The sequence below is a fragment of the Perca flavescens genome, chromosome 6 (assembly GCF_004354835.1).
Source record: "Perca flavescens isolate YP-PL-M2 chromosome 6, PFLA_1.0, whole genome shotgun sequence".
NCBI classification, from domain to species: domain Eukaryota; kingdom Metazoa; phylum Chordata; class Actinopteri; order Perciformes; family Percidae; genus Perca; species Perca flavescens.
This window is the reverse complement of record NC_041336.1, coordinates 6,376,331-6,399,064: the sequence shown is the minus strand read 5'-3', so window position 1 is coordinate 6,399,064 and position 22,734 is coordinate 6,376,331. Positions and strand designations below refer to the sequence as shown.

At 39.8% G+C, this 22,734-nt stretch overlaps 2 protein-coding genes and 3 non-coding genes across 5 annotated transcripts in view; 2 read left to right on the top strand and 3 right to left on the bottom strand.

Moving 5' to 3' along the window:
* Window positions 1-808: 808 nt before the first annotated feature.
* Window positions 809-9,757, top strand: snrnp48 (small nuclear ribonucleoprotein 48 (U11/U12)). Its single transcript, XM_028580740.1, has 9 exons — window positions 809-1,065; window positions 1,641-1,754; window positions 3,101-3,161; window positions 4,002-4,082; window positions 5,461-5,643; window positions 5,920-6,041; window positions 6,698-6,795; window positions 6,919-7,041; window positions 9,517-9,757. The coding sequence occupies exons 1-9, from the start codon at window positions 925-927 to the stop codon at window positions 9,593-9,595; spliced, it is 1,002 nt and encodes a 333-aa protein (XP_028436541.1). The 5' UTR covers window positions 809-924; the 3' UTR covers window positions 9,596-9,757.
* A 5,532-nt stretch (window positions 9,758-15,289) lies between these two features.
* On the bottom strand, window positions 15,290-15,361 carry trnap-agg (transfer RNA proline (anticodon AGG)). Its single transcript has one exon. It is a non-coding gene; the product is annotated as a tRNA-Pro (tRNA).
* A 1,235-nt stretch (window positions 15,362-16,596) lies between these two features.
* Window positions 16,597-22,734, top strand: part of zgc:113232 (collagen alpha-1(I) chain) — a 33,186-nt gene continuing 27,048 nt past the window's right edge. Inside the window, exons 1-7 of the mRNA XM_028581248.1 lie at window positions 16,597-16,837; window positions 17,462-17,527; window positions 18,660-18,832; window positions 19,347-19,490; window positions 20,141-20,194; window positions 20,335-20,388; window positions 22,262-22,315. Coding sequence (XP_028437049.1) covers window positions 18,755-18,832; window positions 19,347-19,490; window positions 20,141-20,194; window positions 20,335-20,388; window positions 22,262-22,315 — 384 coding nt within the window. The 5' untranslated portion in view covers window positions 16,597-16,837; window positions 17,462-17,527; window positions 18,660-18,754. The remainder of the gene's footprint in view (window positions 16,838-17,461; window positions 17,528-18,659; window positions 18,833-19,346; window positions 19,491-20,140; window positions 20,195-20,334; window positions 20,389-22,261; window positions 22,316-22,734) is intronic.
* trnap-agg (transfer RNA proline (anticodon AGG)) lies at window positions 17,322-17,393 on the bottom strand. Its single transcript has one exon. It is a non-coding gene; the product is annotated as a tRNA-Pro (tRNA).
* On the bottom strand, window positions 18,270-18,341 carry trnap-cgg (transfer RNA proline (anticodon CGG)). Its single transcript has one exon. It is a non-coding gene; the product is annotated as a tRNA-Pro (tRNA).

The following is a 22,734-nucleotide window of genomic DNA, read 5'->3' as shown; positions in this document are numbered from 1 at the left end:
CTTTTCTTGGCCAGGTCACCGTTGCAAATGAGAACCTGTTCTCAACGGCCTAACTGGTTAAATAAAGGTTAAATAAAAAAAATAAAATCTATTCTACAGCGTAAAAACCTTTTTGTGTGACACAGAGTCGCAGTGTGGTTCACAGTAACACAGTCATACATGTATGTTTGGTCAATAAAGATGGCAGCTGTCTTTTCTCTTCTCAGAACAGAGGACTTATACACAGATGATCTGCTGGATCCTGAGCTGCTGCAAGATGCCCAGCTGTACCCCACATGAGCCCCGAGAAACTTTCAGCGTGTCCTGTTCTGACTGTTAACACTGGAAACAAAGCTATTATTCACATATTTATCAAATTTGTTTGTATTTTATATATTTATTATTCAATATTTTTGTGTATGTGTGTCTTTGACATGCTGTTTGTCTTTTTTTTTTATTAAAGTCCCTGTCAATTGTCATTATTGAGAGTTACAACAGAAATGAACAATAAAAGAATTACTGGTTGTTATGACTGTTTTTCTTTTTTTAAATGGAAATATATTATATAAAATAATATAACATGGTATAAAATAAAATAACATAAAAATATAGATAAAATAATATATACTATAAAATAATATAACATGGTATAAAATAATATAACATACAAATATAGATCAAATAATATAACATAATATAATAATAACAAATATATATATATATATATATGTTATTATTATAATTATTAATATAAAATAATGTATAATATAAAATAATGAAATGGTGGACTTCAACTACCAGCATGCATCGCTCCCGGCGCCAAGCGCCAACGCCCCGTGACACGTCATAACCTCGCGCAGAACATGGCTACCGCAAGTGCAGGGAAAACACAACACCGATGATTTTGGGACAAATTATCAGCTAATTTTGACTTAAAACCTCAAAATGTCCGACTCATTAAAAACACAGACTCTTCAGGATCGACTGGACCGCCTACAGGAGCTGACAGAGTTCACAGAGAACTGCAAAAAGCAGCTAAACGATATATTTGAAACGCTGGGATGGTCGCTCGACGACTCCAACCAGGTAGCTAGCTAGCTAACCCGTTGGGTTAACGTTAACGCTAGCTTAGCGTTTAGTTTTTAAAGTCTCTCTGAATAAAAATAACACAACGTGGTTATCATATTCAGAATTTAATTAAAGGAAAGCGTTGCGTTTTAGTTGCCGAACGCGGTGGTGTTTGTATGTTTTTTTATTGTGCCCTGCCAGGGGATTAGCCTGTGGCTAACTCTGGTACATAGACCGTATATAAGAAGCTCTGGTACAATGCATCAAATTGTAATATTTATGTTTAAAATTGCACATGGTCCCTAATAAAGTAAACTAATAAATAAAAGGAAAAAACGCAGTATCTTAAAGAAAAGTCGTCAGAACTGAGAGACCTGACCCAGACATTACTATATTATTATTATTATTATTATACCTTAGATACAAAGATAAAGAAAGGACAAACTAAAACAAGTAGCAAAAACAACACCGTCATATGACCAATAGAAAGCTACTACTACTGAAACACAGCCACAGTGTGGTGGTGTGTGTCATCTAAAAATAAATCTAAAAACAGATTTTTTTTTTTTTTTTTTTTTTTTATGTTTTCACAGGAAGCAATGGAGCAGTGTCCCTACGACCCCAACCACAGAGTCCCGGTGAGGAGCATGGAAAAACACAAAGCTTCCTGCCGCCGCCGAAAGATGGGCTACTCCGCTGAGGAGGAGGTAACCTACACATGGCTGTAGTCCAAAGTAGAAAGTTATTATTAAGGGTGGAACAAAATATTATATATCTTGGGATACGAGAATCCTTACGCTGGCGCCACATATCGATATTGTAATTATTAAAATAAGGCGCTCTAAATAGAGTCCCCTGCTCCCCGTGTCGGTGCTTCGTGTCTCCTCGAGATGGCGCTCAACACATGAATGAGAGACACTTGAACATAAGTTAACCCGCCGAAGAGGTTTTCAACGGGATGGCCATAGACTGTTAATATTAATGGACAATGCATCCGGTTCGGCTGCAAATGCGGCAGTGTCTTAAACCTGCATTCTATCTGAATTCCTGCAGGGGGCGACACATTTTCTGTAGAAGTCTATGAGAAAGTGACCCACTTCTCACTTGATTTATTACCTCAATAAACATTTTCATAATGAGTTTATGGTCTCAATCGCTAGTTTTAAGTCTTCTGCAACACAGAAGGATGTTAATTTTTTTGAATTATCTCTTTCTCTGTCTTATATGTTGATTTTAAAATCGGCAATAAAGCAGGGGGTGTTTTAGGGCGTGGCTATGATGTGATTGCAAGTTCGCGGCCTGTGTTATATGTAATATAACTGTGGGACAAAGATATATGTAAAACCTAGCGAAGCTAAATCTTACCTCGAGTTATATAGGCTAGCTTTCAGCAGCAGTTCCATCCAGATTGCCAGTGAAAGTGTGTAACGTAACGTAGAGTGTAAACAGCGTTGCCAACTCTCAGCTGATGTCACAGTCAGATACTGCAACAGTCTATGGCTTCTCCCTCTTGTCTAAAATCGTCACATCCCCAACCAGGATGGCTGCGCCCGGCAAACTTGACGAGGGATAGCAGATCTCCACAAACCAATGGGTGATGTCACACATGCTCTGTCCATTAATATTATACAGTCTATGAGGATGGCGGACAGCAGTTTGAGGAAAATAACAGATGCCTCAGCCACGTTTAGGTCCAAAGTCTGGACCCACTTCGGCGTTTATACCATTGATGGGACAAACAAAATTGATAAGAAAGAGTACGCAATATCCAAGAACTGCCTCGTTAAAGTAAATGATTATTATAGGATTGTCTAGCAATATTGTGATTATCCCCGGCTTTTTGTATTGGGATATCATGTTTCGTGCATCTTATTGTATTGTGAGGTACCCAGCTCTGATTTCCACCCTAGTTATGAGTAAGGCATTTCAGATGTTTACTATAAATTTCCCTTTACAGGTGTATTTTACAACCTCAGTCTGTGCCAGTACACCATGAATGTAATGCTCTTAATCATTAAGAGAGCAGTAAAAGGGTTTTATCACTCTATTGCAGGCGGAGATGTTCGACCCTTCTGTGTGTTATGAGAACAGCAGTGTCAGAAGCTTCACAATGGGTGAGTCATTATTGATTACCATAATCTTAAATCCCAATTCAGATAATCTGGGTCAAGGGTGCAATTTTTTCCTTTTTTTTTTAAATCAGAAGATTTTTAGCAGCAGTTCACCCAGTAACATAGATCTAAATCTAAAAAGACAAGAAATGAATAGTAAAACAACAATCATAAATAGAACGAAATATACACACTAAAAGTACTAGGTATTGCACATGGTCCGTATGTGAAGGTGTGTGCGTTTGTGTGGGGGGGTGCTAGTGAGTATGTGTGTGTTTAGTGTGGTGATGGCTTGTGGAAAGAAGCTTTGATTTGAAGAAAATGTCTTGAAGGCCATAAAATTATTATGATGCTTTTGTTCCTGGAAATAACAACATAGAAAATACAACCACTGTTATTATATAAAGTTATATAGCTCCAAAGATCACCTGATTAAAGTCAAGATGGTCTGGAGAATAATCTTTGTTTTTAAAGGGGAAGATAAAAAGGACCTAAAAACTAATACCTTTTTTTTTTCTTGTCCTTGTTTTTGTGATTACTTTTTCTAAAGATACATTTAAAGAACAGGAAAGAAAACACTTAAAGAAGTGCAAGACAATATCAAATACTTGTTTCATTTCTAAGATCTTTTTATTGTTCCTTCATTTAAAAAAATACAACCACCTATCTCAACCGTGCACTTGTTTTTGTTAACATTTTTTATCTTTACTATGGGATGATATGAAATACAAATGGAAGTTAAAGTGTATGTTTCTGGTTTAACCGACCCGGCCCAGAAACACGCACTTGAAACATTTCATGGTACATTTCTCAATTGTCATCACGCCGTTTTCTTTCATTCAGACAAATCCACTCAGCACCAGGTGATCCTGCAGGCAAGATCTGCTGCACCGCTGATGAGGATGGAGGGAGTCTTCTGGCAAGGTGTGAGCTTAACTTGTAAAGGTTTCACTGCCAGAGGCGAAAATGTATACCGTCCTGACCAGAGATAGGTTTATAGTTAGATTTCACAATCCAATAATGTTTAGTCTTAAACTCCAGATTCAGTGACTAACCACTAGATGTCACCAGAGCAGTATCTTGTGCCATCCTCGCTAACTCTTCACTCAGCTGTTTGCTCCCTCTCGACCTACATCAGCCTCATTTCCCCCCCAAATATGAATCCCACTAAATAAGAACCTATATTTTCTTGATTTGGGATTGTTGGCTTTTATTTGAGGTCTTATTTCTGCTGACGTGTCTTATCCGTGTGTTGTGTGTTCTGTTTGCAGTGACAGTGGTGAGTATTAGAGAAGAGCTGGGCTCTAGAAAGTTCTGCAGCTCTGGTTCAGGCTTGCCTGATTACGTGTAGTATCCTTTAACATCATATCCTTTTAAAAACCACAGGGCTGGGCTGGGACACACACACACACACACACACACACACACACGTATACATATTTTAACAAACTCTTTTCCCTTTACGTGTTGGGGAAAATTTTCATACACAAGACAAGACTTCATGTGCATAATGTTAACGTCACTTCCTCTTTCTATGAAGTCCACTGCTGAAATGATGCCAGTAAAAAGCCATGAGCGCTTACTGATTTCATTCTTTAGATCCACATTGATCACAAAGGAGATGAACAATTGATAAAAGCTCACAGCTGGACTCGTATCGTGGCCACAAGATCTGTTGACCACATCCAGATGTACAGTACAGGCCAAAAGTTTGGACACATCTTCTCATTCAATGTGTTTCCTTTTTATTTTCATGACTATTTACATTGTAGATTCTCACTGAAGGCATCAAAACTATGAATGAACACATATGGAATTATGTACTTAACAAAAAAGTGTGAAATAACTGAAAACATGTCTTATATTTTACATTCTTCAAAGTAGCCACCCTTTGCTTTTTTTGATAACTCTGCAAACCCTTGGTGTTCTCTCAATGAGCTTCATGAGGTAGTCACCTGAAATGGTTTTCACTTCACAGGTGGGCTTTGTCAGGGTTAATTAGTGGAATTATTTCCCTTATTAATAAAAAAGCAAAGGGTGGCTACTTTGAAGAATCTAAAATATAAGACATGTTTTCAGTTATTTCACACTTTTTTGTTAAGTACATAATTCCATATGTGTTCATTCATAGTTTTGATGCCTTCAGTGAGAATCTACAATGTAAATAGTCATGAAAATAAAAAGGAAACACATTGAATGAGAAGGTGTGTCCAAACTTTTGGCCTGTACTGTGTAATACTGTTTTTTTTTTTTTTGTGTGTCACGCCGATTTGTGTGTAAAGCTTCTCTGGTCCTCCATCAGGTCAGTACTCGGGCCAGCCCGTCGACGTGCCTGAGAACCACAAGCGCGCGGTGTGTGACCTCACCGTGGCCGACCGACTTGCTCTGTACGATCATGTGGTCGGCGTCCTCAACCAGCAGACCGAAGCGGCCTCCACCAGCAACGACGATCTCTACGTAGACTTGGTGTCCAAACTCCAGAAGGGTAAGACTCGCACATCACGGTGAAGACTTCCAAATGCCTCCCAAACATCAGAATGATATAAAAACCAAACTGGGTCAGATTACCTGTACATGGGAAAACTGCAACAATTTCGGCTCATAAAATCTTCCTTATTAGCTGTTTGTTTCCTAATATTACTGTTAAAAAGTAAAAGTTCTTTGGCTTCACATTTTGCTTTTATTTTGGTGAATACACAAAGGGCAGTTTGTTTTTCCTCTCAGCGTTCCCCTCAGGTAAAATGCGTGTGTTTGTGTGTAGATGAACAACAGAACGAACCAAAGACTCACCTGGAGCTGATGGCAGAGATGAGGGACTACAAGAGGCGGCGTCAGTCTTACCGAGCCAAGAACGTTCACATCACCAAGAAGTCCTACACCGAGGTACCAGCGAGCAACAGGGCAATGTTTGGCTGCTCCTTTTTACCCATAATCCCTTGTATATGTTGTCGCACATTTTCAGGCATCCTTGTGCTTAGACTTAGACTTAGACTTCTCTTTATTGATCCCTTTGGGATTGCTCCCGCAAGGAAATTAGATTTCCAGCAGCAGATTTTAGCATCTTACAAAACACTCTTTAAATAGAAAAAATACAGTATAAGAATAACAATAAACTTTTAGCTAAATATGTTTACAAAAATAAACAAACAGTAAAACAACAATAAACTGCATATAAATAAAGATAGATATATAGGACTGTGTATGGTATTATAATAGGGTTATTATACAGTTAATAAATAAATGACATTTAGCATAAATTAGCAGTTAAGAGCAGTTAGTGTCCAGGTATGTATGTGAGTAGATTTAAAAAAATGTATTGCACAGTGTTCTGTTCTGTCCTCTTTACCCCAGGACAGCACAGAACACTGTGCAATAAACTGTTGGTTTCTATCTTCGGAGTTCAAATGGCTTTGTTGTTGAGGAAAGGTGGGACAGGCAAACGGCAAAACACAACAGAAGTTGAAGACTTTTCTGGTCATAACTCTTCCTCCTGTCCTTTATAAAGGTACTAATTGATTGTGACTGTGATCACCCTGTAGGTGATCAGAGAGGTGATCAACGTCCACTCAGAGGAGCTCAGCAGACAGTGGAGAGAAGAGGAGGACGAGTCGACGAGATCTGAACTCTCCTCCCAAAGGTACGACAAAACACTGTGACCCCTTGACGATGAGTTACCTGTCATTTTGTTTAATGTTTAATAAGGAAATGAAATAATCTGTCAGAGTTCTGCGTCAACGATTTGATATTCTCTGTCTGTCAGGCGTCGGCTGGATGAGAGGCGGTCGCTGTCGTCAGAGTCTCGCCACTCCCACAGCAGACGCCATCGCAGCCGAGAGCGAAGCCAAGACAGAGAGAGCAAGAAGAAGAGGAAGAAGAGGGAGAGGTGAGAGAGGACAAATTAACTTATATAGTTGTTTTTTTAATGCTTCATTACAGGATGCTTAACATAAGTTTGTCTTCTTGTACAAAATGCAGCTGCCAGACTATTAACCAGAACAAGTCGCCAGTCTCCTATCACACCAATCCTTGCATCCCTTTATTGTCTTCCTGTAAAATCCAGTAGTAGTAGTAGTAGTAGTAGTAGTAGTAGTAGTAGTAGTAGTAGTAGTAGTAGTAGTAGTAGTAGTTGTTGTTAACGTTATTGTCCCCGGGGGGCAGTTGGGTTTGCGGCACAGTCGCAAGGTCACTTCATGACAGGACATCAGACATATGATACAAACAAATAGTCCTTACGTCAGACACCGACAGACATAACATGAAGAACATACATCATCACACACTACAATACACTATACACCCTTGGGTATGACCAGGCCAGCTGGACGACTAGTTTATTTTAACTGATTTAAGGACTTTATGGCTTGTGGTACAAAAGAGAATTTGGATCTGTTCTTGGTCAGAAGAGAGGGGGGAGGGGGAGGGGGCAGAAACGACGCCTAGATGGCAGATGCCAGGGGGGGTGTGTGTAGTCACATACAATGTTATTATCCTTTCTCACCAGTCTGTCTTTGGAAATGTGTTCAATGCTCGGTAGTGTTATCCCAAGCAACTTGCTGGCAGTTGTAACTGTTTTTCTGATTGTCTTTTTCTGTGACTCGGTGGCATTTCCGAACCAGCAGATAATACAGCAAGTTAAAACACTTTCAATAAAAGCAGTAAAAAAAAAAAAAACATAGAATACCGTCTAAAGCTGCTTACACATATAGCCGACGGCCGACCGTTGACAGAAAAGCCAGTCGAAATGATCAGTCTCCCCGTGTTGGTCCAAAAAGTGCCACAGAACACACCAAAGAGACGAGACGTAATACATCTCTATAACAGCAGGCGGCGCTACTCTCTATTGTTGCCCAGGAAATGAAAACCGGCAGCTGATTGGACAAACGCGTCACATGGGTTTGTTTTCTCCGAAAATTCAAAGCCAGACTGTCATGGCGGCTCGTTCATAATACGATCTCATATTGTACTAAAATAGTTCACCGGAACGTGTTTCTGAAAACATTTTAAGAGAGAAATAGCAGTTGCTGAATCTGTCTCATTTCAGCTCAACAGTCAGTTTAAAAGATTTTCGTCAGATTTTGAGAGACTCTAGTCACCTCATTCTGCTCCCCATTTCCTGGTGAGTCCCGACTGCCCTGCCGGCGACTGAACACGTCAGGTCGGCCAAAATGAACGCCGACAGCCCCCCAGACGGACGACGGCACGGGACACACCAAACAGACTCGAGTCACTGACCTCGCCAGACTGTCCCACGGCCGATAATCGGCTAAGTGTGTCCCGGCTATAAGATCCTGTTGATTTCCCCCCACATTTCTGAGCTCCTTGTTCCTGACTCCACTACACGCCCACCTAGATCCTCGCCCCTTGGTCTTTTATCCATTTCTCACTCCAACTACAAAACCAAAGGAGATCTTGCCCTTGCCGATTTAGCTCCAACCCTCGGGAATCTCCCTCAGTCTGTCAGGTCTGCTGAATCTCTGGACTGTTTTAAATGTCTTTTAAAAACCCACCTTTATACATTAGCCTTTGTGTAAAGGGCTGCACCCCCTTTATGCTGTATTTTAAATGTAATGTTTATTCTTATTTATTTCTTCATATGTACAGGGTACCCGCTGGGTCTTAAAAGTCTGAACCCTTGTTGTCTTCCCGTCAACCTTGAAAAAAACACTTTTTTTTGCTTTTTCCAACGTTTTAAATTGTTAAATTTTTCTTCTACACATTTTCAGCGCTTATTTCTACGTCCCATATTTTCTGATATAAAACAAAATTTAAATATGGGTCACTGTGACTCGAAGTCAGCACAAGGGTTAACAATGTCTTAAATATAATATTCGAAAAATAAGGCCTTAAAAGTCTTACATTTCTTTAGAAGGTCTAACATTTGTTTTGTCCTTTCATAAGATTAAATAACTCCATTGTTTCTTCAGAAAGCATGCGTTTTAAGTAGCCTACTGCAAAAAAATGTATTAAGTTCAAGTACTTGGTAAATAATTATTTTTGTAGCCTAAAATCCTTTCTGATATTCCATTATATCCTACATACTTTTGCCAGTATGTTCATAAAGTTGGTATTAAATCTCATTCTAAATGGTATTAAAAAGCTCTTAAAAAGTCTTAAATTGAACTTGTGGAAACCTGGGGGGTGCCCTGTATGTATTGGGTGTGTGAAGCACTTTGTAACTGCGTTTGTAACTGTTTTTAAAGGTGCTGTATAAATAAAGTTTTACTCACTTACTTCTTACAACACAGCTAAAGAAGAAATATGAGATGGCAACAGTCATTGGTCAAAACTTTATTGGTAAAACCGGCTATTCTTTCTGATTGTGACAAAATGTATTCTCACTGTTGTCGCATATTTGCAGGGATTCCCGTTCTCCTGACCACCACCACGACCGCAAGAAGAAGAAAAAGAAAAAGAAAGAGGAGAGGGAGAAGTGCTAGTGCTGGATCAGCAACAACCGATCAGATGAGGTCAAAGGTCATCGTGGCTCCTACGGGTCAGAAGATGTCAGGTGTCACAACATTTTAAGATTATATTAAGGGGATTTTGTAAGGGGAAATAAATAAAAAACGGAATAAAGTTTTGGGAACCAGCAACATCAACATTTTTGAGCTTTTTTGTGCTTCACATACAACGATTATTGTTGTTTGGTCTCTAAAATGTCAGAAAATGGTGAAAAATGTGGATCAGTGTTTCCCAAAGCCCAAGAAACACCCCATTTAACAAACTGACATCACAGAATTTTTACTCTTAAAACGACTCCAACTGTCGCCGGTTAGCTCAGTTGGTAGAGCGGGCGCACATGTGCAGAGGTTTATTCCTCGAATCAGAATGTCCAGGGTTCGAATCCGACCTGTATGCCCCCACCCCCACCCCCACTCTCCCCTTTCATATCTCGGCTTTCCTCTCTAATAAAGGCAGAAATGGCCAAAAAATAAATAAAAAAAAGACTCAAACTGATTAATTTGAATATCTAAATAGGCGATTAACTGAATAGTTGACAACTGGACAATTAAGATTTGCAGCTCTTGCGCCAATCTTGAACAGCCCCCCACGCCTCTTCCTGATTGGCTGTGAGTGGTTTTCAACTACGGCCCACATGGAATGTTGGATGGGAGTGCCATAGCTGGCACACTTATGTCACGGGGTCAAAGGTCACTCTGGTTTCGGGCTTGACTTTGCAGTGTCCTCACGTGTTTACACAAGGTTTCTGCAGTCGTTGGGAAAGTCTTTTCATTTGAAATGTGGCTTTCAGAGGTCTTTGGGAGAAAGAAAATCCAGTTTGGAAAAAAGATGCTACTTAAAATGTTCAAGACATAATTTTAACATTAGAGCACACATTATGTAATGAGTTGTCACTAGACTTGTGAAGGGGAACGCGTATGATTCTTTAACTGTATGTTGAAGGTTTATTCTCTCTGTACTGTAAATGAACTCAATTTATATGCTAGACTACTCCACAGTTTGTTTAGATATACATGCTGCTTCTTTTTTTCTTTTGAGCATTTTAGACCTGCATTTTGTGACAGGACAGCTTAGACATGAAAGGGGAGAGAGAGGGGGAATCACCTGCAGCAAAGGGCCGCAGGTTGGAATCAAACCCGCGGCCACTTCATCGAGGACTGAGCCTCTGTATATGGGCGCACGCTCTAACAGATGAGCTACCCAGGCACCCGTAGGTATACATGCTTCTGAATAAACTCAAACTTTGCACACAAACATTGCTCTAAAGGCTTCAACCGGCTTCAACAAAAGGCAATGAAAAAACACCTTTCCCCTGAGCCCAAGATGACATCATTCAACATCTTTTGTCTAACCAAGAGTCCAAAAATCAAAGATATTCTGTTTTACAGTAATGTAAAGAGTTAGTCAAAATAGAAAGTTCTCACATTTTAGGAGTTTGAACCATTTTTTTTGCTCGAAAGCTTACTTAAAAGATTCATCGATTATTAAAATAGGTGCTTAAATGTTCTGTTGATCAACTTATAGTTGCAGCTCTAGTTCAGATCAGTGTGGAGTTTAGCCTAGCTCATTTAAATTAAATCTAATTTAATTCTTTCATCACTGTACAATTTTAGTTCATTCTATTTTTCAGATTATTTCATTCAATATATTTTTGAAAGTCCTGTGTTTGGGACAGCCTCCATCTCACCCAGTAAGAGCGTGCGCCCCATGTAGGCCTTTGCAGTGGCCCGGGGTTCGAATCCAACCCGTGACCTTTTACTGTGTCATCCCATCTCTTTCCTGTATATCCACTGTCACTACAGAATAAAAGGAAAACCAAAACAATAATCTTAAAGAAAAGAAAGTCCTGTGTTAAAGTTTTGGATTTTTCATAAAACAAAACCTTTTTGTATTCTGATGTTGACAAAGATTACTTCTTCTGATATAATGAAGGTTATTGTGACAAGATAAAACGTATTGTTCAGTGTAGAAATTGGGCTGAGTTGCTGAAACTAATCTGTAGTTTCCATTTCGAGCTGCAGATAAAGTGTTTGCTGCCTCTTGCAAAAGTGTAAAGTATTGACGTGTTACAAGTTGAATTTTTGGCATGAATATTATGTTTTGTTGGCAGCAGGATATGTCATAAATCGGTGAAAATGTGGTGGCAAGTTGTGAGCAAAAGAGTTTATTTGTGGTGGAGATTTCAGATATTAAAATGTCAAAAGAATAATGTAGGTTGAAAGTTAAGACTTTGCCGGCATGAATTTTCTGCGCATATCCATCCATCTCTTTTTCTCTCCGTGTGTTCTCCGCCGATGCTGGATTCTGGCTCAGGTATTTCTCACCCTGTTGAGACACAGAGATAGACGACGACAAGAAGAAGAAGAACAAAAAAAAGTCGGAGAGCATCCCGTCAGTGCCTGGGAACCTGAGGGATCCTGGAGAGACAGAGAGGGGACAGAGACAGGACAGGGGGAACCATCGGGGTGAGAATTCTGTGAGGAGAGCTGCTCAGGGAAAGCTAAATCAGGTTGTTTCTTTATTCTCGTCTGTATCCTGAAAGAGTCCTGTGCAGGATCTGGTCTGGTCTGAGGGGACTGCAGCACCATGGGAGCCTCCAGCGACAAGGTAAGAGAGGACGGTCTGGGTTTGGCCAGGGGCCCTGAAGGTTGGGTGTCTGTTTTAGCCCCCTGATGGGAGCAGCGGTGGAATAATAGTTGATTTGAGTTAACTGGGATTAAATCAAAAGGATTTTTTGGGGTGTTAATGGAAAGAAAATTGTGTACACGTATCAGTTGTGAGCTGTTTACTTTTGGAGAAATTGGACAGATCCGTTGCAACGTGGTTGGTTACAGCAATGGGACACCTTGTAGAGCGACGAAACAGTAGCTGGACATTTGAGTGTAAAAGTGATCCAGCAAAGGTTTTTCCATCTTTAGTCTGGAGTGTTTCCCAGGGTGTCAACAAGCCCTTACAAGTGTCAAAATACCAGGCGTTAAAGTCATCATTTTTAAAAATACGTTTTAATAAGTGAGTTCTTCCTTTCCACCTTTAAATATTAGCAGATTTGCGGTCTCTTTGTTCGATTTACTTTGTTTCTCCAGGAGCAAGATTTTTTATTTTTTTTTTTTTTTTGCCTGGAAAACCCATTGACATACACTACCGGTCAAAAGTTTGGGAGTTTCCATTCCACTCCATTATAGACAGAATACCAGATGAAGTCAGTTGCATTGTTTTTTTAACCAGGGCATAAGTTTCCAGATTACATATGTGCTTATATAATTGTAAATTCTCCAATGTTTTCTCAGTAAGCTTTTTAAAATGACATCAGATTAGTAAACAGAACGTTCCTTTGGAACATTGGATGAGTGGTTGGTGATAATGGGCTATGTAGATATTGCATTAAAGATCAGCCACTTCTTTCTACAACAGTCGAGAACCCTTTTGCAATTATGTAAGCACATAATGTCATCTGAAAACTGCTCCCTGATTAAAAAAAAACAACTTATCTCAGCTGGTATTCTGTTTGTAATGGAGTGGAATGGAAATTTCTAAGTGACCCAAAACTTTTGACCAGTAGTGTAATTCCAACAAATCTTTACACTTCCCTGACTCTGTTGGGAAAAAAAAGCCTGTTGTTGATAAACCAAACTCGTGTCATACTGAACCGACCTGCGGAGAGAATGTAGCTGAAATGTATTTGCTCTTAAAATAGTATTTTATTATTATTTCTGCTACATGTCATGCTTCACATTCAGGCGTGCTGAGAAATGTTGGTCAGTTGGTGTGAAACAATGAAGGGCTGTCTGGCTTTGTTTGGGAGTTCTGCTGAGAGGGCATTTCTGTGGATCATTTTCTGTTGTGGTAAATGATGACAGATTGGATTTCGTCACTCCGGCTGCCTGTGGCATTTTTCTCTTCAAAGGTACATCATACCAAAGCCCGATCTTTTACAGGATATATGTATGGAATTGTATTTCCCCTGAAAGTGCATACCGGCCAGACCCAAGCAAGGTATTTTTATTTAGTGAAGTAAAGTACAATCCGTGTGAAAATAATGACATTTGAGGCCCAAAATGAAATAAAGAAACAAAACACCCTGAAATGTCAAAAGTTGGTGTGAAACAATGAAGGGCTGTCTGGCTTTGTTTGGGAGTTCCTCTGAGAGGGCATTTCTGAGGATCATTTTCCGTTGTGGTAAATGATGACCAATTGGATTTTGTCACTTGACTGCCTGTGGCATTTTTCTCTTGCAAGATGCACCATACCATGGCATTTTTATTCAGTGAAGTAAAGTACCATCCGTGTGAAAATAATGACATTTGAGGCCCAAAAGGAAATAAAGAAACAAAACACTATGAAATGTCAAAAGATGTGGCATTTTACAGCAGCAATGTTGCACGAAACCAACCACAAAAACCCGTGAGAAGATGTTAAATATGAAAGAGCATGCAGCGAATGTAGGGAGTGTCTCACCTCCCTGCCCCAGAGGTCCTGCAGGTCAGGATTATTAGTGTTTTTGCAACATGTTTCGCCTAATACTCCCATTACAGTTGACTTCGGTTGCCGAAACTAACCTGTAGTAGGTGTTAATTTATAGCATCATACTGTACAGCAAACACAGAAACACTGGTGGCAGATAGTGTTTTAGGATAAAACTTCTTGAAATTTGGCAACAAAAAAATCATGTTGACTTGCAGTATAGTGTAATACAGAACTGGCCCTCAGAAAGAATGTGGCTGTAACCCACCAATTTTATTTGTGCAAAAACATGCTTTGAACGTCTTTATATTTGATATTAGTATTCTCTCCACCTTTTCTGTTTATTGTCTCATTTTCTAACAAAACCATACATTGCCTCTACTCTTTGCTGCATTTTCACTGAATCAAAAAAGAAAAACTTACATTTCTTTTGAAGGAAAACAAAGTGTCAGCATTGGTCTCTTCATGGAATTTGTTGAAAATATAAAAAAAATTGCCAGCCATGACTGACAACTAATGACTTTTACCTCTCTACTTTTAACTAAATGGATAATTAAAGTAAAAGTTTTAAACAGAGTCATGTATAGTTGATTTGAAGTTTTGAGAGTTTAAATATTTCAGCTTTCATAATGTCCTTTTCCAAAATCTAATTTCTCACAAGCTCAAACAGAGATTTCACAAAGCACACAAGGACATTGTGATTATTGTGAAAATACGATCCCCTTCAGTTTATTGGTCCTTTGTTCAGCTTTTTTTTTTCCACGGGTGGTGTTCAGGCTCCGAGTGAAGTTAAAGGAATGTCAGATGAGTCTGAGAAGAACTCAGCGGTTTTCACTCGGACAAAGAAACCTCTCAAGTCTGTTTGATTCTCACCCAAGCACCAGCAGAGTCTCATCTGAGCAGCACAAACTCTCAGCAGCCGCAGGGCGACCTTTTATGAAACTGAAAGACTTCTCTGATCCTCCCTGAGACGGCAGGAGTCAGGAAGGCCATCAGTGAGGGAACTTGATCACGCCGGTTTCTGTTTTGGTGCCAGTTTATGGGAGATGACCACATGTTTAAGCCAGATTCATCATGGCTGCACCTAAATCTGCAGTCGTCAACATGAATTGTGGTTTGGGTGCTGGGTTTTCCACAAACAAGTGCGGTTTTAAATACAGCAAGTTAAACATCCATAATCTGGTTTGTCTTTGAGATTTCCAAATAGAGGGCTCGTCCGGGATTTGAACCCGGGACCTCTCGCACCCTAAGCGAGAATCATACCCCTAGACCAACGAGCCATATGTTTCCAACCCCACAGAATCAGTTGTGACATGCTGTAGTTAAAGGGGTAGTTCAGATGATTTGAAGTGTGGTTGTTTGTGCTTATTCTCCACAGTAAGTGTGTTAGCTATAGGGTTGGGTACCGAAACTCGGTGCCAATAGGGAACTGGTGCCGACGTAAACGGTAGTAACGAGACCGAATAAGAACGAAGGTTTCGGTGCCTCATTTCGGTGCCTGACTTTACACTACACCTGACAGCATGTAACGTTAGCCTACCTTTAGCTAGCAGCTGGATTAATCACGGTTAAAATGCTGACCGCTAACGTTAAACAGTGTAAAGTGTGACTGTATTTCACTGTGGAGGACTTCTACAGCGGGATGTAACAGTCTGCGCAGCAGCACAGCAGTTGCCGTTGTCGCAATTCATAGATATACAGTATATTTATATGGTCGGAATTAAACAACACAGACGGTGCGTTCACTTGCAGCTGCTGTTGTCGGAACACACAGATTCACTTAAAACAGGTAGCCTCGTGGTGCATTGACAGTAATTGTAAAATACCCTTTTCCCATCTGGGGTTCAACAGCAATTTACTGGTGAAATAAGTTATTGTTATTGTTATAGTTATTACGTTATTATTAAATCTTTAATTTTGACCATGGCCTTAGCAATAAACAAGTCACTGACTGTTGTTTACTACACTTATTTTTTTTCTTCTTCTTTTTTTTTTTTTAACTTTATTGAAAAGTACCGGTTCAGGCACCGTTTAGGCACCGGCACTGTTTTAAAAGTATCGATGTAGCACCGGAATCGAAAAAAACCCAAACGATACCCAACCCTAGTTAGCTACAGCATTGATGGCGGTCGGCATGCCCCCAGTTTGGAGAAGCAGGCAGGAGTACCGACACGGAAGCTAAGCAATGTCCTGCCGTCAAACGCATTTTAGGGACCTTTACGACAGAGAACTGAAGACGTTATCACGGCTCTTTTCGAAGCCACCAGACTCCTTTTTACAAAAAATGGCATTATCCCTCGCAGAACACGGGAGTTGCTGCTCTACCGCTGCCTCGATCACACAAACTAAAGCCCCTGACACACCAACCCGAGCGTGTAATACGTCTCCATAACAGCAGGCGGCGCTAATCTGTATTGTCGCCCAAAAAAAAAATGAAAACCGGCAGCTGATTGGACGAACCAGGTGTTTCTACACACCTCTAAGTAAGTCTAAATTGTTATCGTCTTCAGGTCAGTCAGTGATCGAAAATCAGGAGCCACATTTACTGGTTAGCTGCCAAATATCCAAAACAGGTCTGATAACTGTTCCAGAGTATCTGCTTGATGCTGTTCTGGTTTCCATAAAGACGGTAGATGGTATTAAATGAGTAAATGTGTTTTCCCCCCAGCAGGCGTCTCTCCTCTCAGGGCTGCTTGTGTTCTTGCTCTGTGTCGTCTCTTCTCTCTGCCAGGATGAATATTCTGGATACCACTCAGGTCAGAGCTGCCACACAATGCTGTGATTTTTCATTAACAGCTTATAAAGGGACTGTTTATTCCTGCTTCACAAAGCAGCAAAAGGAAAAACAATTAGGAACCGCAAAACTAGATTATTTTGATCTGAATAAGAATATGTTTGTGTTAGGGATGGAATAACAACTGTTTGGTCTAGAAAATGTCTAAAATCAGCTCAATTATCCATCATAATCTACCAGAATTTACAGGTTTATTTTAACTTTTCTTACTGAGTCTGATTGGCAGCCAAAATTAAAAAAAAGTATTTTTGCTGCAGAATGTTGTGTATTTTATCTTTTTTTTTTTTTTAATACCATATTGGCCACACATAAGTGATTCTTGCATTGCATTTCCTTTGTTATTCTCTACTTTCCACTCACACATCATTGTAAATATTGCAAGTTTTAATTTCCATATTATAGTTATAAAAGTAGTATTTATGAAACTTTTTTTTGTCATAAATAGAGGGCTCGTCCGGGATTTGAACCCGGGACCTCTCGCACCCTAAGCGAGAATCATACCCCTAGACCAACGAGCCATTTACTGCCCTTAAAACCCATACAGTAAAATCAGGTCTGACATACCATGTTTCACGCATTTGTCCAGGTGAGGAACACACCTATGAAGGCTCCGTGGTGGACCGCTTCAACAACTCAGCCTCTCCTCAACCAGGTGAGTAGAGGGACCCCAAAGTCAGCTACTCATGAGGTAGAGCTGGGCGATATGGAAAAAAATCAAATATCGCGATATTTTTTAACCAAATACCTCGATATCGATATTGCGGCGATATTGTAGGGTTGACAATTGATGCTTACAAAAAAAAAATTACACAATGAGATTTTTTGCAAATAATCATCATTAATGTGTATATAATAATTAGAGAACAGTCTGGTAAGTTCAACAAATTAAATCACTTTTACTGTAGTTGCACAAATACAAATTACGATATGTTTAGGAACACTTTCACATATCACAGATCATTTGTAGTTGTGCTGGCATTTATGTCTACCTAGGTTCTGGACAATATATCTATATTTTAATCGATATCGTAATATGAGACTGATTATCCTATAATGGATATAATATTGATATATTGCCCAGCCCTACCGCGAGGTATGGCACAGAGCAGGTAAACATCACCATTGCTTCTGCAATTGGTTGCGCCTGTAAAGTACAGCTGCAACGAGGCTTTACTTTTTATACTTACCTGACGGAGAATGACTGAACAATCAATCAATAAATAAATGATTAAATACATATATAAAAGAACTCTGTCAAACACTAAGAGGAAGTACTACTATATAGATTTGACCAGTGTCAGAAATGACCAGTATCATTAAGAATTGTTTGTTATCTTCAGTTTTCATTTAAGTGGGAATTTTGTATGTTTTTGAGATTTTTCTTCCCAAAGTAAGGGCTCGTCCGGGATTTGAACCCGGGACCTCTCGCACCCGAAGCGAGAATCATACCCCTAGACCAACGAGCCACTCACATAGTACACTGCCAATAGAATTGGGTCTGATTTACATTTATTTTGGAAACATCTGTTATTGTGTTTGTTAATCAGGTCCTAACCCCTGCATTTATTTATTTCCCTTTTTATTTATTCCTGTATTTATTTACAGATTTATTCATTTATTGAACCTTTTGCCATTCTTCTGTCGTCCATACTTGCAAATTGGTCCAAACAAAAAGCACACAACCGTTGGTAGACCTCCAAACTAAAAACGGACCGCTAACTGTAAAACAAAATGCACCATTAAGTCCCGGAACTAAGTCTAAAATGTCTCCTCTGTGCCATCAGAGTATCCACCTGAGCCGACTCACAGCTACGACGAGGACCAACGGCCCGAGGAGGGGGACTACGACCCGTACGGCCCTGAACCCACGCAGGTCACCATGATGACCGAGGACGCCTTCCCCTACGCCACCACTGCCGAGTCCCACTACGCCAAAGAAGACACAGAGACCATGCAGGTATGACCGCAAAAACTATTTGATTAATCTAGAAAATAATCAACAATTAAAAAAAATGGTTAGTTGCAGCCCTAATATTACTTCGTCTATTCCCTCCTATTCCGGAAATGACCCGTTGCTGCCGGAAATTTCACCAGATGTCCTTCTTTTCGGCCGGATTTCCTTTACCTTCCGCTTCCTTTGTGCTGGAATTCTAACCTCTGGTGGATTTGTGAGGACTATGGTTAACTGCTCCTCAGATCTCTGCAGGGTAAATCCAGACAGCTAGCTAGACCATCTGTCCAATCTGAGTTTTCTGTCGCACGACTAAAACTACTTTTGATCGTACACACGTTCCACCAAAACAAGTTCCTTCCCGAGGCTATTTTGCAGAGGCACCGTGGCTAGACGGACCCTCCTCCGCAGCGCTGTGGAGGAAGGTCTGGCAAAGCGAGACTAAAGATTATCAAAATCAAAAAAGCAGACACAGTGTGTATGTTCACGCTCCCCGTGGTGTGATATTGTCGTGTTTCAGGTCCCATATAAGTACCGTCCAGCGGGACCAGACACCGACTCCTCGGAGGAGTCTGGGGGCGACGCAGCGCTTGGGGAGGAGGGCCCGACGGAGTGCGACTGTGAACCCGGACAGCCTGGATTCGCTGGCTTCGCAGGACCAAAGGTACCGACTCATTTCATCCCATCATCGCCTCTTTGTTCTCAGCACACACTGCTTTTTTTCCTGCTGCATCATGCTCATCTCATGCACCAAATTTCTTTTGCCCATTAGGCGCTAGCATTCATCCAGTTCTTCTGTTATCTTAAATTTGCCTAATAGAAGCTTTCATCTGATAATGTCACTACTGACCATCAAAAATAGTCTTATTACATATAGACTGATTTTCTACTGAGAAAAAAAAGCTGCCGCTTGCTTTTTAACATTAAATACATTACCCCCCATTCTCCATTGGCTCCCGGTGCGTTTTAGAATCCATTTTAAGATCTTAATGTTTGTTTTTAAGGCCCCGGAATATTTGGCCGATATTTTTACCCTTGGTGAGCACAACATTCAGTCATTGAATGTCATTGAGATCATCCAATCAACTTATTTTAGAAGTCCCGAGGTCGAGGTACAAACTGTGGGGGGATTGCGCTTTTGCAGTTGCTGCCCAATATGTTTCTGGTGTAACTTTCAGTTAAAGTGCATTCGATTTGAAACATAGTTATAGTTCATCTGCATGTACACACACACACGGAATCAAGCAATAAATGCATGCGTTTACTATCTTTTACTCAATCTGTATCCGTTATTCTTTTTCTATTTCCTGTCAGGGATCCAGAGGTCTGCAGGGTAAAACTGGTGAGCCAGGAGTTCAGGGCAGAGAGGTGAGAGTCTGAAACATCATAACATGTTTTTTAATCATCAGGAAACCTTAAATAACATAAGAATCATTTTACAGCTGCGTGTCCAGCTGCTTCTGCTGCTGCGGATACTGTGAGTTTAATTTGTGATTATTGTTTTTTAGGGTTATAAAGGAACCAAAGGGGTTCGGGGGAAAGGAGGAGACACGGGACCAGTGGTAAGTAAATCGTGTTATAGCAACGCTGATACTTACTACCACTACTACTAGGGGTGTCACGATTCTCCAAATCCTCGATTCAATTACATTTTCGAGTCTAAGATCACGGTTAGATTCTTATATATATATATATATATATATATATATATATATATATATTATTTATTTTTTTTTAAAGCACAGGTTGCTATGCCATTTTTAGACTAGACTTTTATGCAATATAATATCTGACCTTTGTTTTCAATGTAACACACTACATCGTCAAATTTAAAACATTTGTTAACAACATAATGTAACAATAACTTATATCTATTACCTGTCATCTAGTTTCTCTTTTGTAACCGCAGTCTTCTTCACAGTAGTTGCCATTCAAGTTCACAACAAAACAAACAATAAAACAATAAAACAGCCATGTCCAGTCTTCTCGGAACCATTAAGTGTCTTAACAAACTATTTCTGAACAGTTGAACATATACCACACATATCCAACTACTTTTTATATGGTACATGCACATAGCAGAGCTAGCAAACTGTGGCTTTTTTGTCGACAACGCGAACTTTGTCAACATAACTCACTGGAAATCCAAAATACTTCCACACCGGCGACTTCAGTGAAAGAGGAGGGGGCTCAAGTTCTGTCGATGGGTCTCCTGCATCTGCAGTTGCCATGCTATCTTTTGACTGGCTGTAGCTACGTTAGAGGTGGTTGACTCGCAGCACTTCAACACGTGTGGGTTTTTTTTTTTTTTTCTTGCTTGGCAAGCTGACTGGACGTGACACGAGGGCGTGGCAGCATCGACGATTCCATTTTTTAATTCGAAGTTCGAGATTGTGACTTAATTTCGGTCGATTTTGAATTAAAATTGAAATCGTGACACCCTTAACTATTGTGCATTCTGATCTATGCTGATAGACACACCTGCACTAACATTGACATCAACAAAGTAAAAGTAAAATTGGATGAAAATGAAAATGAAACTAAAGCTGCAGAGACACTTAGAAAGGACCTTAAAGCCAAACAAGGAAATACAAGTTTTAGTTTTAGTTTCAGTTTTGTAGTTTATTTTTAAGTAAGTTTATTAAAAGTAAAAGTAAAAGGAGCAGGTAAAAAAAAGAAATCCCCAATTTACTCTTTTAATACTCCGTGAGATGCCACAACAATACTTTGATTCAAAGAAGTAAAAACAAGTACAGTAAATAGATAGTGAAATAAAAATACATGTGAAAAGTTTTTAGTTTTCATGTATTTTCTGCTGATATGTTTTGTCTTCTTCTACAGATTTTAACTGGATATTTGGAATAATATGAGCTGCTCCAGACTTTAAATGAGTTTAGGATGTATTAGACCTGCACAATATATGTATTTTTTAATCGTCATTGCGATGTCAACTTACACCATAAACATCACGAAAGGTATTTCACTCTTGAGATTTTTTTTAGTTAGTTGAAAGAGAGTATCTGTAGAAAACAGCACTTTAAAATGTAACTTTCATTCTTTTTTTATTGCAGTTTGACTTCAGTGTAATGTTTAATTCAGAATCATTGAAAGTAAAAGGTTTATTTTTTTAATTTCAACAAGCAATCTGTATTTTAGCGGTGTGCTGAAAAGCAGAAAAGGCAGAACAGAATACACTTTAATATCTGTTTATTTATCGCATGTAATGTCGTTATCGCGATATTCAACAACATTATCCCATATTTTCCTCTTATCCTGCAGTCCTATGATCTATTGAAAATGTATTAGTGAACATATATACATACCAAAAGCAAGAACTCTCCTTATCTCTTTTGAGTGACAAACAATAACAAAGCACTTCATATTTTGTGTTCCTGTTTGTTGATTTGTTTTGACCCTTGGCCTCTCCTTTTACAGGGCGACGCCGGACCCGAGGGAGATGACGGAGCTTCTGGTTTCTCTGGAGCCATGGTGAGTTCAAAACCAGTTCACTGAGCGTCCCACAGCGGACGTCTGACGAGTCACACAGGGTTTGGAAAGTTTTAAAGCTATAGTGCGTAGTTTCTGTCTCCCCCGTGAGGAATTCTAAGTAATGACAACAAAACTGTCGGCGCGTCCACATGATACAAGCCTTCCGTGATCACCCACCACCCCCACCCTTCTCCTCCCAGCTGCTAGTAACCAAGGAGGACACGGAGGATTACAAAAAAATGATGGACTCTTCAGAAGAGGTCATTATCTTCACTTGAGTTTCTGCGCGGGAAAGTCACCGGACGCCACAATCTTCTGAACATAGTCATACTGAGAAATACAGAGAGAGTTGTGTGGAGCTGAGAGTCTTAATTAGCTTCGTAGCAACTCATTTGGCAACGGCTTGAATGTAACGGACG

What these genes read in the sequence shown, in the direction of transcription:
- snrnp48 (XM_028580740.1), top strand. Translation starts at nt 925, where the DNA reads ATGTCCGACTCATTAAAAACACAGACTCTTCAGGATCGACTGGACCGC. An exon ending in TCTGAACTCTCCTCCCAAAG is followed by an intron (nt 6,796 to 6,918) that starts GTACGACAAAAC and finishes TCTGTCTGTCAG; the next exon opens with GCGTCGGCTGGATGAGAGGC. An exon ending in AAGAGGAAGAAGAGGGAGAG is followed by an intron (nt 7,042 to 9,516) that starts GTGAGAGAGGAC and finishes GCATATTTGCAG; the next exon opens with GGATTCCCGTTCTCCTGACC.